The sequence below is a fragment of the Salvelinus alpinus genome, chromosome 36, assembly GCF_045679555.1.
Source record: "Salvelinus alpinus chromosome 36, SLU_Salpinus.1, whole genome shotgun sequence".
Taxonomy (NCBI): domain Eukaryota; kingdom Metazoa; phylum Chordata; class Actinopteri; order Salmoniformes; family Salmonidae; genus Salvelinus; species Salvelinus alpinus.
Window position 1 is genome coordinate 19,865,658 of NC_092121.1, and position 16,108 is coordinate 19,881,765.

Below are 16,108 nucleotides of genomic sequence, written 5' to 3' on the forward strand. Positions count from 1 at the left end.
AAGCTTATTACCTAAATGATTACCTTGTATCAATTAAAAGTGTAGGTTTACAGCTCCAATCCAAATGTGTTGGTCATTACTGAGACGTGGTTAAGAAAGAGTGTTTTGAACACTGAATTTAACCTTTTTTAGCAAGACAGATCTTCCAAAGGTGGTGGAGTGGCAATTTTTTTACCAAGGATCACCTTCAGTGCTCGTTTGTCTCCACCAAGTCTGTCCCTAAACAATTTAATTAGCTGGTTTTAAGCATTAAACTTTCAAATAGCTCCATTGACCGCTGCTGGGTGTTTTTGGCCACCATCAGCACCAGCCTGTACCCTACCTGCCCTAAGTTCTCTCCTGGCCCCTTACACTAAGTCTGAATTTGTCCTGCTAGGTGACCTTAACTGGAACATGCTTAAACCACCTGACCAACTCCTAAAGCAATGAGACTCGCTACATCTTTCAGATTATTACCAATCCCACAAGGTATGACTCCAAACACCCAGATTTGTATTATTATTATTATTTTTTTTTTAACTAGGCAAGTCAGTTAAGAACAAATTCTTATTTACAATGATGGCCTAGGAACAGTGCGTTAACTGCCTTGTTCAGGGGCAGAAGGAAATATTTTTACCTTGTCAGCTCAGGGATTCGATCTAGCAACCTTTTGGTTACTGGCCCAACGGTCTAACCACTAGCTACCTGCCGCCCCAAAGGCTACTCTCCTTGGTGTTATCCTCACAAATAATCATGATAGGTATCAGTGTGATGTTTTCTGTAAAGTGTGTGTGTGTCATATTCTTCTGAGTGAGTCTTTGAACTGGGAAAACCTGCTTAACGAGCTGCTTTCATAGGTCCTTGTTTTGTGTCTTTATATGAAGGGTGATCTCACACACTGCTGATGTGGGAGACAGAGACAGGACCAGCCTGTTAAAGAGGGCTGTGGGTTAGAGCACACAACACAAACAGGCAAGGAGAGATTGTGAATTTCTACTGTTCGATAGAAAACAATCAAATGGGGTGAGAAAGAGGAAGCACTCAAGTGGAAATGATGAGTTGCCTATTTCTGCAATAAGCTGTATGAGTCAACACAATGCTATAGTCGTGAAATTCTATTGAATTCCTATTTCTTGCCGATAGATAATTTTAGTTTAAAAACAGACTAGGCTAGCGAGAAAATAGGAAATGTTGACAGAACCCACAGGGCCAGGTACACACCTGCTGTTTATACATCATACACACATCCTATCCAACAGTCTCCTCAGAGCCAATACTAAACTGGGTTAGTGAGTGAGAGGGACAGTCAGTGCATTATAAATTAACAAAACTGGTGCAGCTCATGTATAAAGTACACATTTTCATTCATTAGCCTCACAGGGGGAAAGTATTAGGCCCAAGGCTATTATGTTCAACACAAAAGTATAGGCTGTAGCCTAGTGATAGACTGCCATAATATAGGTTGTGCATAGTGGGTCCTGTCCCGCTGCCGATTTCCAGGTGTGGCATGGAACTTATAAATAGACCAGTGGGAGACAAGCCTACACCGAGGTTTCCCTTTGAAACAAGGGCAGAACATCAGTTAGCCCAAGATGTACTCCTAAGAAGACTACCGTTACTCCTTAAGGTCCAAGGATCTTGTGTTGTTATTTTCAGGAGGTAGACTGGCTCTGGCAGCCCACAACTCCATCTAAACGTGAATCGATTCTCAATTGCGAAACGGTTCTAGAATCATAAAGCCCTTTATTTTTAATGTTACACAAATATCATTTCACTATGCAAAACATACACTTAGTATACAATGTTTTAACAGGCTTTATCACGGTTGCACCTGACAGTATTTTTCAGGGACAACACGTTTCTGGCAGCCATCTTCCGTTACACACAGGTGTTCATAGCATGCTAGATAGCTAATTATCACAGGTGGTCCATCTGTTTCACATAAACATGCGCTGTAACATGGAGATATGGCGTTGTGAGAACAGTAACCATAACCCTATAAAAAAGGTCTATAACAATTTATGCTTTCGTCTTTAGAAAATGATTTCCCACTGATATGAAAGATAAGGTCTAAGGCTAAGGATAAGGCTTCCAAAACCGTACCGCAAGCGATGCACGTTACGCCTCGATCACACCTACAGTGTACTTGCGCAAAATGGTTTGCAGCATCTGGATGTGTGCAACAAAAGTTTAACATTCACCTTCCGCTAACATTTCTGTCAAGCTGTCTATGCGTACAGTTGGACGTATACCTTTGATAAATCCAACGTATGCCCCACACAGAACGCACTGCTGCAAGGCAAACGCAGTGTTCCATTGGAAATTAATGTACTGCTGGTGTACCAAAATGCAATGACGCTGTCAGTGTGATCAAGGCATTACTGTTCAGACCGAGCGTCGGGGATATCAACAAAACTCCTTCCTCCAATGACTTGTGGAATGTAATGGAACGGAGTCATTCAAGGGCTTAAACACCAGTGTGACATCACACAAAATACATTTTTCTCCAGTCTACACTACACCCACCTATTATCTCTGTACTCACCCACTATAAACGAGTTCTTTGGACCCCACAAAACTATACAGTATATTTACGCAGGATACAGTGCCTAACTACAGGTAATATTTTTTTGTTTTTACAGGCAAAGGGTATAAAATTCATAAGGGTATAGAAATTATACATAACAGCAGATCCTATGCAAACACCACTGGGAAACCAATGTTGTTGGCCTCTTTGTGGCACCCCATCTTGCCAAGCGCAGCATCATATTTAAGTGGATTAAAGGGGGACAAGCAGCCTAATATTCAACTAAATGTTTTTCATATACCTAAATTCTAGACTACACTCCATACAGATTATGCTCAACATAGCCTGTCAGACTGAAAAAAGCAGCTACTGTAGCTAGTTGTGTTCTGTTGTTGTGTAATGTCATCATGTCACCTAGAGAGTTAGAAATTACATACATCTTAAATGGAAAACAATACAATGTATACTGGGAACAGTCTACAATACACAAATAATTAAGTTATCTAATCTACTGATCAGTCGACTGAAGTAGCCTGATTTCCGTGTTCGGCCCTGCTGACTACCGCTGACACTATTGCAGGAGAAAGTTATTTGGTCCATGTTTATTGCATTTTGTTTAATTTCCTTACATAAATAGATACTACTATGTAATATTTCTGGTCTTAGACCAGTGCCTCCAGGCAACTTTTCACGATTTCCTTTGAAACATTTGTTATTCGCCCTGGCTTGCCACGCAAACGTCGCATCTAACGTCAACATTTCGTTCCTCCTCTTTCGTTTTGTTTTGTTTGCTTACGCCAAGTGCGTAAATGAGTATGTGACCAAATACCCGTTTAGGAGCACGGATCATCTCACAACTTTACCAACTGGTTATCTAGCTAACGAAATTCCTTACTAAAAACTGACTCCAGGGAGCTTTTGCAAATTGAGTTGAGTGAGCTAAACCACAAATATGATAGCTGTCTAGCTAACGTTAGCTTTGTGCACCACCAACCTGCCAACGAAATTTTCCAAGACCGAGCTTTTTCCAGCACTCTGCCCACCGACCACAGCAATTTGCGGTAGGTCCAAGTTACAACTCTGGCCGATGGAACTGAAAGCGTCCTGAAGTTTGTTGATAAGGGGGATCAAATCTTCCATCCCCCGGTTCCCCATGGTTTCGTTGGATCGGCTCCCCTCTGGAACTAACGTTAGCCTACTACGTTAACGTTACTAGTTAGCAAGGTGCTCGGGTTACTCCGAAGTGTTGAACTCCACCTTTCAAGCCGCCCTGTCTTCACTCTGTCAAAGGAAAATATGCTGTTTAAAATTGTGTAACTCCCAATTCAGTGGGATTACAATAACGTGTTCTTATATACACAAAAAAGACTCAAAGTCAACCAAACGAAACGGATAGAAAACTCACAAAACAAAACTTCCACCATCCGGTCAGGCAAGTCGACATCCGACCTAACCGGTGATAAGGCTACCGCCTCCTGTCAATTAAATAATTGGTCAATCTCACTGCTCGTCTCTAATCACTCTCCTTTCATTGGCTAGTTGTTTTTAACGTCAAAGGGGTGCGTTCACCCCTGGACATTGCTTCAATGGGCAAATTAATACTTGATGATACAATTATTAAATGAAAAGATATGCAAGGATAACTTCTACGAGTTTGCTGTCAATAGTATTGTAATGGAGACATATTTTTGACAACTCAATGCAAATATTAGATTACTGTAGTTCCGGTATGTCACGTGCTTGTTGACGTCGTCTGTGTGCAACAACATGGCTGCGCCCATAGCCAGAGGAGCTGCAACGAGCAGCCTTGAAACATGCATGGTTGTCAAGAAAGCCGTTTCTATCGTTGCTCCTCTTGCTCTCCGAATCATCGCCGAATGTCCAGTGACCAAAGCGAGGGCTTGTGATCTCACACTCCCTCACTGTACGGTCAGCACCCCAGTGTTCATGCCTGTTGGTACACAAGGCACGATGAAGGGAATCACTGTGGACCAACTCGATGATCTGGGATGTGAGATTTGTCTTGGCAACACATACCACTTGGGTATGAGGCCGGTAAGTGTAGCCCAATAATGTAAGAAAGGAGCCTAACGTTACTCGTTATAGTCCAATGACCTTACATGTTCTGTTTAAAGGGGAAATCAGAATTTGCTACATCCATTTTTGGATTTATACATTAATGATATGTACCCTTTGATTCTTGAAGAATATAATTTATAAATGCCTCATGAGCTTAGTTCAACTGTCATACCCCCCAAAATATATACAATATAACTTTGTTTTACTCCAATCTTTGTGAACAAAGTTAATGTAAACAAACACAGTATAGCTTCAACATGGTCAAAGCTATAATTCTGATATCATGGATGGTCAGTCCTTGCATCCATAGCTCTGTCTATGAATTTGAGAATGGTTACAACAGTGGTGGAGAGGGTTTTTTGTTATTGTTTCAACTGCTGATTTGCACTTTAAAGGCAAATTTGCTAAGGAAGCCAAAACAGCCAAATACTCCATCTAAACGTTAATTGATTTTCACTTGCGGTCCGGTTCTAGAAACATAAATCCCTCTACTTTCATATCACATCAAAATAATTTCGCAAATGCACACTTACTGTAGACTGTTTTAAATCAAATCAAATCAAGTTTATTTTATATAGCCCTTCGTACATCAGCTAATATCTCGAAGTGCTGTACAGACACCCAGCCTAAAACCCCAAACAGCAAGCAATGCAGGTGTAGAAGCACGGTGGCTAGGAAAAACTCCCTAGAAAGGCCAAAACCTAGGAAGAAACCTAGAGAGGAACCAGGCTATGAGGGGTGGCCAGTCCTCTTCTGGCTGTGCTGGGTGGAGATTATAACAGAACTATGCCAAGATGTTCAAAATGTTCATAAGTGACAAGCATGGTCAAATAATAATCATGAATAATTTTCAGTTGGCTTTTCATAGCCGATCATCAAGAGTTGAAAATAGCAGGTCCGGGACAGGTGGCGGTTCCATAACCGCAGGCAGAACAGCTGAAACTGGAATAGCAGCAAGGCCAGGTGGACTGGGGACAGCAAGGAGCCATCACGCCCGGCAGCCCCGGCGCACGGTCCCAGGGCTCAGGTCCTCCTAGAGAGAGAAAGAGAGAGAGAAGGAGAGAATTAGAGAGAGCCAAGATTTTCAAAATGTTCATAAATGACAAGCATGGTCAAATAATAATCAGGAATAAATGTCAGTTGGCTTTTCATAGCCGATCATTAAGAATTGAAAACAGCAGGTCTGGGACAGGTAGGGGTTCCATAACCGCAGGCAGAACAGTTGAAACTGGAATAGCAGCAGGGCCAGGCGGACTGGGGACAGCAAGGAGTCATCATGCCCGGTAGTCCTGACGTATGGTCCTAGGGCTCCGGTCCTCCGAGAGAGAGAAAGAAAGAGAGAAGGAGAGAATTAGAGAGAGCCAAGATTTTCAAAATGTTCATAAATGACAAGCATGGTCAAATAATAATCAGGAATAAAAGTCAGTTGGCTTTTCATAGCCGATCATTAAGAGTTGAACAGGTAGGGGTTCCATAACAGCAGGCAGAACAGTTGAAACTGGAACAGCAGCAAGGCCAGGTGGACTGGGGACAGCAAGGAGTCATCATGCCCGGTTTGCCGTGACGTATGGTCCTAGGGCTCAGGTTCTCCGAGAGAGAGAAAGAAAGAGAGAACGAGAGAATTAGAGAGAGCATACTTAAATTCACACAGGACACTGGATAAGATAGGAGAAGTACTCCAGGTATAACCAACTGACCCTAGCCCCCGACACATAAACTACTGCAGCATAAATACTGGAGGCTGAGACAGGAGGGGTCAGGAGACACTGTGGCCCCATCCGATGATACCCCCGGACAGGGCCAAACAGGAAGGATATAACCCCACCCACTCTGTTTTTAAAACAGTTGCGGCCAACAGTGTTTTTCAGTGACAAAAAGCTGTAAAGCTGTGTATAACCCTATAAAGCTGTGTATAACCCTATAAAGCTGTGTATAAATGTAACCTTCTGTTTTTTGAAAATTATTTATTGCTAATATGAAAGATATAAGGTCCTTATGCTTCCAAAACTGTACCGCAAGCGATGCGTGTTAATGTTCAGACTGAGCTTCAGGGCTCTTAACAAAACTCCCCTGTATAGAAGACGCCTTCGTCCAATAACTCTTATGTGTAATGTAATGGCACTGAGAGTCATTATCAAGGGCTACATTAAGTGGTGCTAGGGCTATTCACATTGTGTATCAAAGATGATTGACCTTGTAGACAGCTCTTTGTTGTCATTGTCTGGTGTGCTGCAGACAGTGAGGATGGTGTTGTCTGTCTGTCCGATCACAGGGTCCTGAGCTGATTGAGAAAGCAAATGGCCTGCATGGCTTCATGAACTGGAAAAGAAACCTTTTGACTGTGAGTATCAGCTAATGTGTTGACTGCGTAAGTGGGCTAAAAAGAACAAGGGTCTCTTTCAACCAAATGTCTGCTTTTCAATATATGTGAGCATCATATGATGCAAAATGCATCATATGGGGAGGATTTCTGTATTTTGAAGGTCACATATCTTGAAAACTTGAGTGCTGACAAGAAAAACATTTTGGGACTACAGTATGTCAATGATGGACTATTGAAACACAAACCAAAAGATAGTTTTTGGTTGGAATTTTACTTGAATCCCTACCATTTCTACATAGGACAGTGGGGGCTTTCAGATGGTGTCTCTTGTTGAACTATCTGAGGTTACTGAGGAGGGGGTCAAGTTCAAATCTCCTTACGATGGGAAGGAGATCCTTCTGAGTCCTGAGCAGTCAATCGCCATACAGAACAGTCTGGGTAAGAAGGACACAATCCAGTATCCACTCCCAATGAATCAGTCTGGAAAGTAAAGCCACTATACTTCAGGTAGTACTCCTGTTCTTAATTTTAATATCGCACCATTTCTGTTTTGTCCAGGGTCAGACATCATGATGCAGTTGGATGACGTGGTCAGCAGTACGGTGACTGGGCCGCGGGTGGAGGAGGCTACGTGGAGATCGATTCGCTGGCTGGACCGCTGCATTGCAGCCAATAAGAATCCAGATAGACAGAACCTGTTTGCCATCATCCAGGGGGGCCTGAACGCAGAGCTGCGCAAAGCCTGTCTAGACGGTAAGATGTTCCCCCCTGTTTCATCTATGTCTATCCTCCCTCAAAGCCATTCAGCACAGCAAATTGCTCTGTCTTCATGCCAATTAGCTAATTAGTTTAACATCTTATTTTGGAAATACAGTGGAAAAGAGCTAATGAAAAATACATTATCTGATACCAAATTTTGTGAAATTTGCTTATTTCCAGAGGATACATTATTTTTATTTTTTTTCTGTTCCTGTGCTTTTTACAGAAATGACAAAACGGGATGTTCCTGGCTTTGCTATCGGTGGGCTGAGCGGAGGTGAGGAGAAGGATGATTTCTGGAGGATGGTGACACTCAGCACAGACCACCTGCCTCGGGAGAAGCCTCGCTACCTCATGGGGGTTGGGTATGGCTGCCATCTTCCTTATGTTATAACAGCACATTTCCATGCATAAATGACATAAGTTGCAAATGTTTTGTTGTGCCGTACAGATATTTTTATGTATGTGGTTCATGTGTTTTGCTGTGGGTCACAGTTATGCAGTAGACCTGGTGGTGTGTGTTGCTCTGGGTTGTGACATGTTTGACTGTGTCTTCCCAACACGCACTGCAGTAAGTATTCCATTCTCTTACATATTATGAGTCACCTACTCTCTATTAATTTACTTCAAAATAAGTATTCTTATCACAAGTGCAGAGATACCCAATAGCTTCTTTTATAATTTAGTCCATAGCAGTACTACTTTCTTTATAATGATTATGTTGATGATTATGGTTATGATGATAATGAAGTGATCTTCTTCCTTTCATCCCAGAGGTTTGGCTCAGCACTGGTCCCGTGGGGATCTCTGACGATTACCAAGAAGCAGTTTGCCAAGGATCTACAGGCAATAGACCCAGACTGCCAGTGCCCCACCTGCAGGAGGTAAAGGCATATTAACCCTGGTACACTGAGGGACAGAATACGGAGGGTTGAAGGAATGGAGTTTGTAGGGGTTAGAGAAACTGGTTCACAAATCTCAATTCTCTTCAATGGATGTTTTTAGTTGTAGGCTGAATGATTCTGAGGATTGTTTTCTCATGGGGCGGCAGGTAGCCTAGTGGTTAGAGCGTTGGGCCAGTAACCGCAAGGTTGCTAGATCGAATCCCCGAGCTGACAAGGTAGAAATCTGTCGCTCTGCCCCTGAACAAGACCATCATTGTCAATCATATAACTGACTTGCCTAGTTAAATAAAGTTTAAATATATCTATTTTTTAAAATACATGATCGGTTTTCTTTTGCTCCCCAATGACCCCAGGCACAGTCGGGCGTATCTGCATGCTCTGTTCAAGAGTGACACCGCAGCCATGCATCACATTACCATCCACAACATCTCCTACCAGGTCTGTGTTTCTACAATGGTTTACTTACTATTTGCCATAGATGAGATAATAACCTTATCCTCTATCTTTGCGTCCAGCTCACTCTGATGCGGTCGATGAGACAGAGCATCATAGATGGTCGCTTCCCAGACTTTGTGAGGACATTCATGAAGAGAATGTTCCCCTCTCCTGAACAGTATCCAGGCTGGGCGGTGGATGCTCTAGGAACAGTCAACATCACATTGAATTAAACTGCTTTACACAGCCTGGGACTTCCTCTGAAATGGCCAATAAGACCTTTTATATGAGAAATCAGATCTCCTTTTTAAAAATTGTTTTGTTTGTTATGAAATCGCTTTTTCTACTTTTATGCTTCACTTGGGTAATTGCTTCTGCCTGTATATTCTGTCAGACTTATTACTGAATGGTTCAATGACGGTGATGTGCCTGAATATTTTACTGTCTTTATGATTTAGTTACGTTCATGTTTTGTTACAGTACGGGTAGTTTTTTTTTGTCATTTATATGCTAAACATTCTGTTGAAAGTTATGAATTTACATTGTACTGCTTTCAACTCCTGTCAGACATACAGTACTTTTGTGACATCCAGTTTTCACTGCAGACCTTTTCAGTGTATGATAATGTAGGAGTGGAGTAGTGTTGTTGAAGTCCAGGAACTGTCTCTTCTGATATATTCAGACACTTTTAGTTGTTACCATGGCTACAGACCAGCGGCCCACCCTCTTTAAATTCCATGCATGACTTCTAACACAGAAATGTGGTCATAAACTAACAATTAGAGAGATTCGGAACATTTCCTAGGGCTTATTATCGACCTTTACCAGCAGGAGGAAGCAAATACATTTCTATAATTGAGTTCTGTTTTGTTGTGCAAGAGATGAGGACACAGGAACCCACATTTGTGTGCTTTTGACTTTGGGCCACTAGAGGGCAAAAATATTCTAAACCTGATGAAAATGCACGTGAGCCAGATTACACCATCTGTTTAGTTGACATGCTGGAGACGTTTCATAGGAAGGAATGGGAATTATACCCACCCAGTTTGGTTCAAAAGCAGAGAAGTAGAGCATGTATGGTTTAGTCAGATTTGCATGCTGAGGGCAGACAGAGTAGTGGCAAACCAATTCTCAAGGAAGTGGCTTAGGGGATCACAATTTCCTGTGTCTCCGAAGTGCTACTTTCTCAAACAAAAAATGACACCCAATACAATGAGTTCCAGCAGTCAAGACAGTCGGAGGACAGAGAATAATAGGGTGTCATAATCTGCCATTGAAGCACACCAGGATCAAAGACACATTGGAAAACAATAGGCAAGATTTTTTTGTTTGATTGGTTCCTGTTATTCTGTTAGAAATTGAGGTCCTTTCTGTTTCAGTTTTTCATTGTAAGACATCTAATTAAAGCTTTAATAGGCTACATTGCAGTTGTAAAAGCACCTGTTGCCTCTAGTTGAGAGACAAGATCTTTAAATAAAGGCACCCTGTATAGGCTACATAGTTTATACATGGGTTGTAATTGTTAATACCTGTCAGTTATTAGTTTATCATGCTAAACATATAATAATAAACATGTAATAGTAATGAGCAAGTTATTCTTTAATGAATCAACACGGTTGACAATCACATTTTTACCTAAGTCTGCGTGTCACTTGAATTAGATTATTTTATGGGATATTGTAGTCCTATTGGATGAATTCTCTAAGAGAACACAAATATGAATTTTCACAAACTCTGCTGCCTCAGTTTGTATGATGGCAATTTGCATATACTCCAGAATGTTATGAAGAGTGATCAGATGAATTGCAATTAATTGAAAAGTCCCTCTTTGCCATGCAAATGAACTGAATCCCCAAAAAACATTTCCACTGCATTTCAGCCCTGCCACAAAAGGACCAGCTCACACCATGCCAGTGATTCTCTCGTTAACACAGGTGTGAGTGTTGACGAGGACAAGGCTGGTGATCACTCTGTCATGCTGGTTGAGTTCGAATAATAGACTGGAAGCTTCAAAAGGAAGGTGGTGCTTGGAATCATTGTTCTTCCTCTGTCAATCCTGGTTACCTGTAAGGAAACACGTGCCGTCATCATTGCTTTGCACAAAAAAAGCCTTCACATGCAAGGATATTGCTGCAAGTAAGATTGCACCTAAATCAACCATTTATCGGATCATCAATAACTTCAAGGAGAGTGGTTCAATTGTTGTGAAGAAGGCTTCAGGGCGCCCAAGAAAGTCCAGCAAGCGCCAGGACCGTCTCCTAAAGTTGATTCATCTGCGGGATCGGGGCACCACCAGTACAGAGCTTGCTCAGGAATGGCAGCTGGCAGGTGTGAGTGCATCTGCAAGCACAGTGAGGCGAAGACTTTTGGAGGATGGCCTGGTGTCAAGAAGGGCAGCAAAGAAGCCACTTTTCTCCAGGAAAAACAACAGGGACAGACTGATATTCTGCAAAAGGTACAGGGATTGGACTGCTGAGGACTGGGGTAAAGTCATTTTCGCTGATGAATCCCCTTTCCGATTGTTTGGGGCATCTGGAAAAAAGCTTGCCCGGAGAAAACGAGGTGAGCGCTAGCATCAGTACTGTGTCATGCCAACAGTAAAGCATCCTGAGGGCATTCATGTGTGGGGTTGCTTCTCAGCCAAGGGAGTGGGCTCACTCACAATTTGGCCTAAGAACACAGCCATGAATAAAGAATGGTACCAACACATCCTCCGAGAGCAACTTCTCCCAACCATCCAGGAACAGTTTGGTGACGAACAATGCCTTTTTCAGCATGATGGAGCACCTTGCCATAAGGCAAAAGTGATAACTAAGTGGCTCGGGGAACAAAACATCAATATTTTGGGTCCATGGCCAGGAAACTCCCCAGACCTTAATCCCTTTGAGAACTTGTGGTCAATCCTCAAGAGGCGGGTGGACAAACAAAAACAAAAACAAGAATGGGCTGCCATCAGTCAGGATGTGGCCCAGAAGTTAATTGACAGCATGCCAGGGCGGATTGCAGAGGTCTTGAAAAAAAAATTGTAGGGTCAACACTGCAAATATTGACTCTTTGCATCAACTTCATGTAATTGTCAATAAAAGCCTTTGACACTTGTGAAATGCTTGTAATTATACTTCAGCATTCCATAGTAACATCTGTCAAAAATATCTAAAGACACGAAAGCTGCAAATTTTGTGGAAATTAATATTTGTGTCATTCTCAAAACTTTTGGACACGACTGTACACAGCTGCACAGTTATTTATTTTGCACAGTTGCCTGCATAACAATTGGCACGCCATGCAGAATCGACCAAGTGTGAACAAATACAACTTAACTGTTTCTTAATGCACTTTGGTAAAAACCAACGACCAGGGGGGTCTAACTCATTTTGCCCCAGGGGCCGCATTCGGTCTTCAACAAGGTCCAGAGGGCCGCATTCGGTCTTCAACAAGGTCCAGAGGGCCGCATTCGGTTATTCAACAAGGTACAGAGGGCCGCATTCGGTCTTCAACAAGGTCCAGAGGGCCGCATTCGGTCTTCAACAAGGTCCAGAGGGCCGCATTCGGTCTTCAACAAGGTCCAGAGGGCCGCATTCGGTCTTCAACAAGGTCCAGAGGGCCGCATTCGGTCTTCAACAAGGTCCAGAGGGGCGCATTCGGTCTTCAACAAGGTCCAGAGGGCCGCATTCGGTCTTCAACAAGGTCCAGAGGGCCGCATTCGGTCTTCAACAAGGTCCAGAGGGCCGCATTCGGTCTTCAACAAGGTCCAGAGGGCCGCATTCGGTCTTCAACAAGGTCCAGAGGGCCGCATTCTGTCTTCAACAAGGTCCAGAGGCACGCATTGAAAATATGTTATATTTCCTTGTAGTCAAATTTTGCAAAAAATATTTGACTATCCATCGTTTTGGGAATGTTCTGTAATCTCTGAATGTTTGGGGATTAGCCTATTATCGAGCTGGACAGTCAAGAAATGGTATGAATGTACAGTTGAAGTCGGAAGTTTACATACACTTAGGTTGGAGTCATTAAAACTCGTTTTTCAACCACTCCACAAATTTCTTGTTAACAAACTATAGTTTTGGCAAGTCAGTTAAGACATCTACTTTGTGCATGACACAAGTTCTTTTTCCAACAATTGTTTTCAGACAGATTATTTCACTTCTAATTCACTGTATCACAATTCCAGTGGGTCAGAAGTTTGCATACACTAAGTTGACTGTGCCTTTAAACAGCTTGGAAAATTCGATTAAATGATGTCATGGCTTTAGAAGCTTCTGATAGGCTAATTGACATCATTTGAGTCAATTGGAGGTGTACCTGTGGATGAATTTCAAGTCCTACCTTCAAACTCAGTGCCTCTTTGCTTGACATTATGGGACAATCAAAAGAAATCAGCCAAGACCTCAGAAAACAAATTGTATACCTCCACAAGTCTGGTTCATCCTTGGGAGCAATTTCCAAACACCTGAAGGTACCACGTTCATCTGTACAAACAATAGTACGCAAGTATAAAGATCATGGGACCACGCAGCCGTCACACCGCTCAGGAAGGAGACGCGTTCTGTCTCCTAGAGATTAACTTACTTTGGTACAAAAAGTGCAAATCAATCCTAGAACAACAGCAAAGGACCTTGTGAAGATGCTGGAGGAAACAGGTACAGAAGTATCTATATCCACAGTAAAACGAGTCCTATATCGACATAACCTGAAAGGCCGCTCAGCAAGGAAGAAGCCACTGCTCCAAAACCGCGATAAAGACAGACTATGGTTTGCAATTGCACATGGGGACAAAGATCCTACTTTTTTTCCTGATGAAACAAAAATAGAACTGTTTGGCCATAATGACCATCGTTATGTTTGGAGGGAAAAGGGAGAGGCTTGCAAGCCGAAGAACACCATCCCAACCGTGAAGCACGGGGGTGGCAGCATCATGTTGTGGGGGTGCTTTGCTGCAGGAGGGACTGGTGCACTTCACAAAATAGATGGCATCATGAGGTAGGAAAATTATGTGGATATATTGAAGCAACATCTCAAGACATCAGTCAGGAAGTTAAGGCTTGGTCGCAAAAGGGTCTTCCAAATGGACAATGACCCCAAGCATACTTCCAAAGTTGTGGCAAAATGGCTTAAGGACAACAAAGTCAAGGTATTGGAGTGGCCATCACAAAGCCCTGACCTCAGTCCTATAGAAAATGTGTGGGTAGAACTGAAAGAGCGTGTGTGAGCAAGGAGGCCTGCAAACCTGACTTAGTTACACCAGCTCTGTCAGGAGGAATGGGCCAAAATTCACCCAACTTATTGTGGAAAGCTTGTGGAAGGCTACCCGAAACGTTTGACCCAAGTTAAACAATTTAAAGACAATGTTACCAAATACTAATTGAGTGTATGTAAATTAATGACCCACTGGGAATGTGATGAAAGAAATAAAAGCTCAAATAAATAATTCTCTCTACTATTATTCTGACATTTCACATTCTTAAAATAAAGTGGTGATCCTAACTGATTTAAGACAGGGATTTTTTTACTAGGATTAAATGTCAGGAATTGTGAAAAACTGAGTTTAACTGTATTTGGCTAAGGTGTATGTAAACTTGCGTCTTCAACTGTAGGTCCATTGACTGCACAGTGATGATTAGCGAGCGGGACAGTCAATAAACGGTATGAATATAAGTCCATTATCATTTCTACACAGTTTTGATTTGGTTTTAGTCATTTGAAAGTATATAGAGAAATTAGGTCCTTAAATGGATTAATTTAATATCGCATATGACTCATAAATGGTTTATTGAGCTTACATTAACAAGAATTAGAGCATGATCTGAATAAATTAAATAAATAAACAAGGCATCTTCAATAAAACGACAACACATCACTATAAAGCTCATGCAAATATGATTAGCTTGTTCAGTATTTAAAATGTGGCCTGCAGGGATTTGGGCTCGTAACCTACTGCTCGTAGACTCAGAGTATGTAATTGTTCGAGCAAATGGGTCTGCTTTCGCTGCGTCCATAAGGAGCCAGCGGGTGTTCAAAGAGACAACCAGTTGCTCCGCATCCTGTCAAGCCAAAAGTACTCGCGTGCATGTCACGGCGGAGCATCCTCGACCTGTTGCAGAAGATATTACATTGTGTCAGTAATAAATTAACAACATTTTAGGGTGCTCATACAGGTATGTGTTATTTGGAAGTTGAATAACAAAAGAGTAGTTGATTTTGATAAGCCTCTCTAGAGGCGTCTCTGTTTGTTCGCGTCTCAATCTCTGGCATTGTGCGCTGGTGTGTTCGGCGCTCAGGAGAGGACCATGGTAGTGGTAGAGCTGGAGAAGGAGGTGCTCCCGCTGCCTCCACGGTACCGGTTCCGAGACCTGTTGCTGGGTGACTGGCAGGCTGATGACAGGTAGGAAATCTATTCCAACTTGTTTATTCAGAAGAAACCTGTGTTGGCGCACAACAATCTAGCCTACCCATGGTACCCTGTAATTGCTCACAAGTTAAATTATTCGTAATTTGCAGTCCCTCACTAAGCTAAGAAATTAATTTTTGCGTTGCCATCGCAACCAAAAAAAGAGAACGTAGGCTACGGTAATAATGTCATTTTTATTGATCTGGCTCTGTTGATGGCGCTGTGAAAGAGGATAGGCTACAACGAGCCACTGTGCAGCAGCAACAGGTTTCATAATGGAAAAGACTGAACTAAATGCACAGACTCTATGTTAATGCTTGTGTGTGTGTGCATGCGTGTGTTTGCATATGCATTACGTTTTTTCAGCTATGCATCTTGTCCATGCGTGGAAGTCAGGCATGGCAAATCCATTTTGATATGAATAATTATGAACGTACATTTGGGAAAGTGTTAATAATTAGGTAGTAATGTGAGCCTCTGGCAGCCATTAATTTAGTCATTATACCACCTATCTATTATTTATCAAGCCTTAGATTGGGTTGACTTATCATGCTCCCTTTCTTTACCCTGGCTAGGTATGGTCAGGGCTGTTCCAAAAGCAGAACATAACCTGTACTTAACCATCCATTTTCAGGATAATGTATTTGTTATGGTTTCCCCATGCATATTTATTAATATGGGTATGCTTGCCACACTTAGTGTCGATATTTCAT

General features: G+C 42.2%; 3 protein-coding genes across 14 annotated transcripts in view; 2 read left to right on the forward strand and 1 right to left on the reverse strand.

Annotated features, from left to right (window-relative positions):
- Positions 1-4,010, reverse strand: part of LOC139564989 (dynamin-2-like) — a 45,498-nt gene extending 41,488 nt beyond the window's left edge. For 11 of the 12 annotated variants that reach the window (XM_071384963.1, XM_071384962.1, XM_071384955.1 and 8 more), the window contains exon 1: positions 3,501-3,905. In XM_071384963.1, the coding sequence (XP_071241064.1) occupies positions 3,501-3,661 (161 nt within the window). In that variant the 5' untranslated portion in view covers positions 3,662-3,905. The other variant, XM_071384954.1, reaches the window with a different exon arrangement.
- A 114-nt stretch (positions 4,011-4,124) lies between these two features.
- On the forward strand, positions 4,125-10,594 carry LOC139564992 (queuine tRNA-ribosyltransferase catalytic subunit 1). Its single transcript, XM_071384965.1, has 9 exons — positions 4,125-4,561; positions 6,858-6,926; positions 7,208-7,346; positions 7,467-7,661; positions 7,894-8,032; positions 8,163-8,238; positions 8,442-8,551; positions 8,926-9,010; positions 9,088-10,594. Exons 1-9 carry the CDS (start codon positions 4,274-4,276, stop codon positions 9,238-9,240), a joined length of 1,254 nt encoding a protein of 417 aa, XP_071241066.1. The 5' UTR covers positions 4,125-4,273; the 3' UTR covers positions 9,241-10,594.
- Positions 10,595-15,041: 4,447 nt separating this feature from the next.
- LOC139565107 (potassium channel subfamily T member 2-like) overlaps positions 15,042-16,108 on the forward strand; it is a 96,110-nt gene continuing 95,043 nt past the window's right edge. Inside the window, exons 1-2 of the mRNA XM_071385194.1 lie at positions 15,042-15,162; positions 15,286-15,389. Of these exons, the coding sequence (XP_071241295.1) occupies positions 15,295-15,389 (95 nt within the window). The 5' untranslated portion in view covers positions 15,042-15,162; positions 15,286-15,294. The remainder of the gene's footprint in view (positions 15,163-15,285; positions 15,390-16,108) is intronic.

What these genes read in the sequence shown, in the direction of transcription:
- LOC139564992 (XM_071384965.1), top strand. Translation starts at nt 4,274, where the DNA reads ATGGCTGCGCCCATAGCCAGAGGAGCTGCAACGAGCAGCCTTGAAACA. An exon ending in ACCACTTGGGTATGAGGCCG is followed by an intron (nt 4,562 to 6,857) that starts GTAAGTGTAGCC and finishes GTCCGATCACAG; the next exon opens with GGTCCTGAGCTGATTGAGAA. An exon ending in CAGTGCCCCACCTGCAGGAG is followed by an intron (nt 8,552 to 8,925) that starts GTAAAGGCATAT and finishes CAATGACCCCAG; the next exon opens with GCACAGTCGGGCGTATCTGC.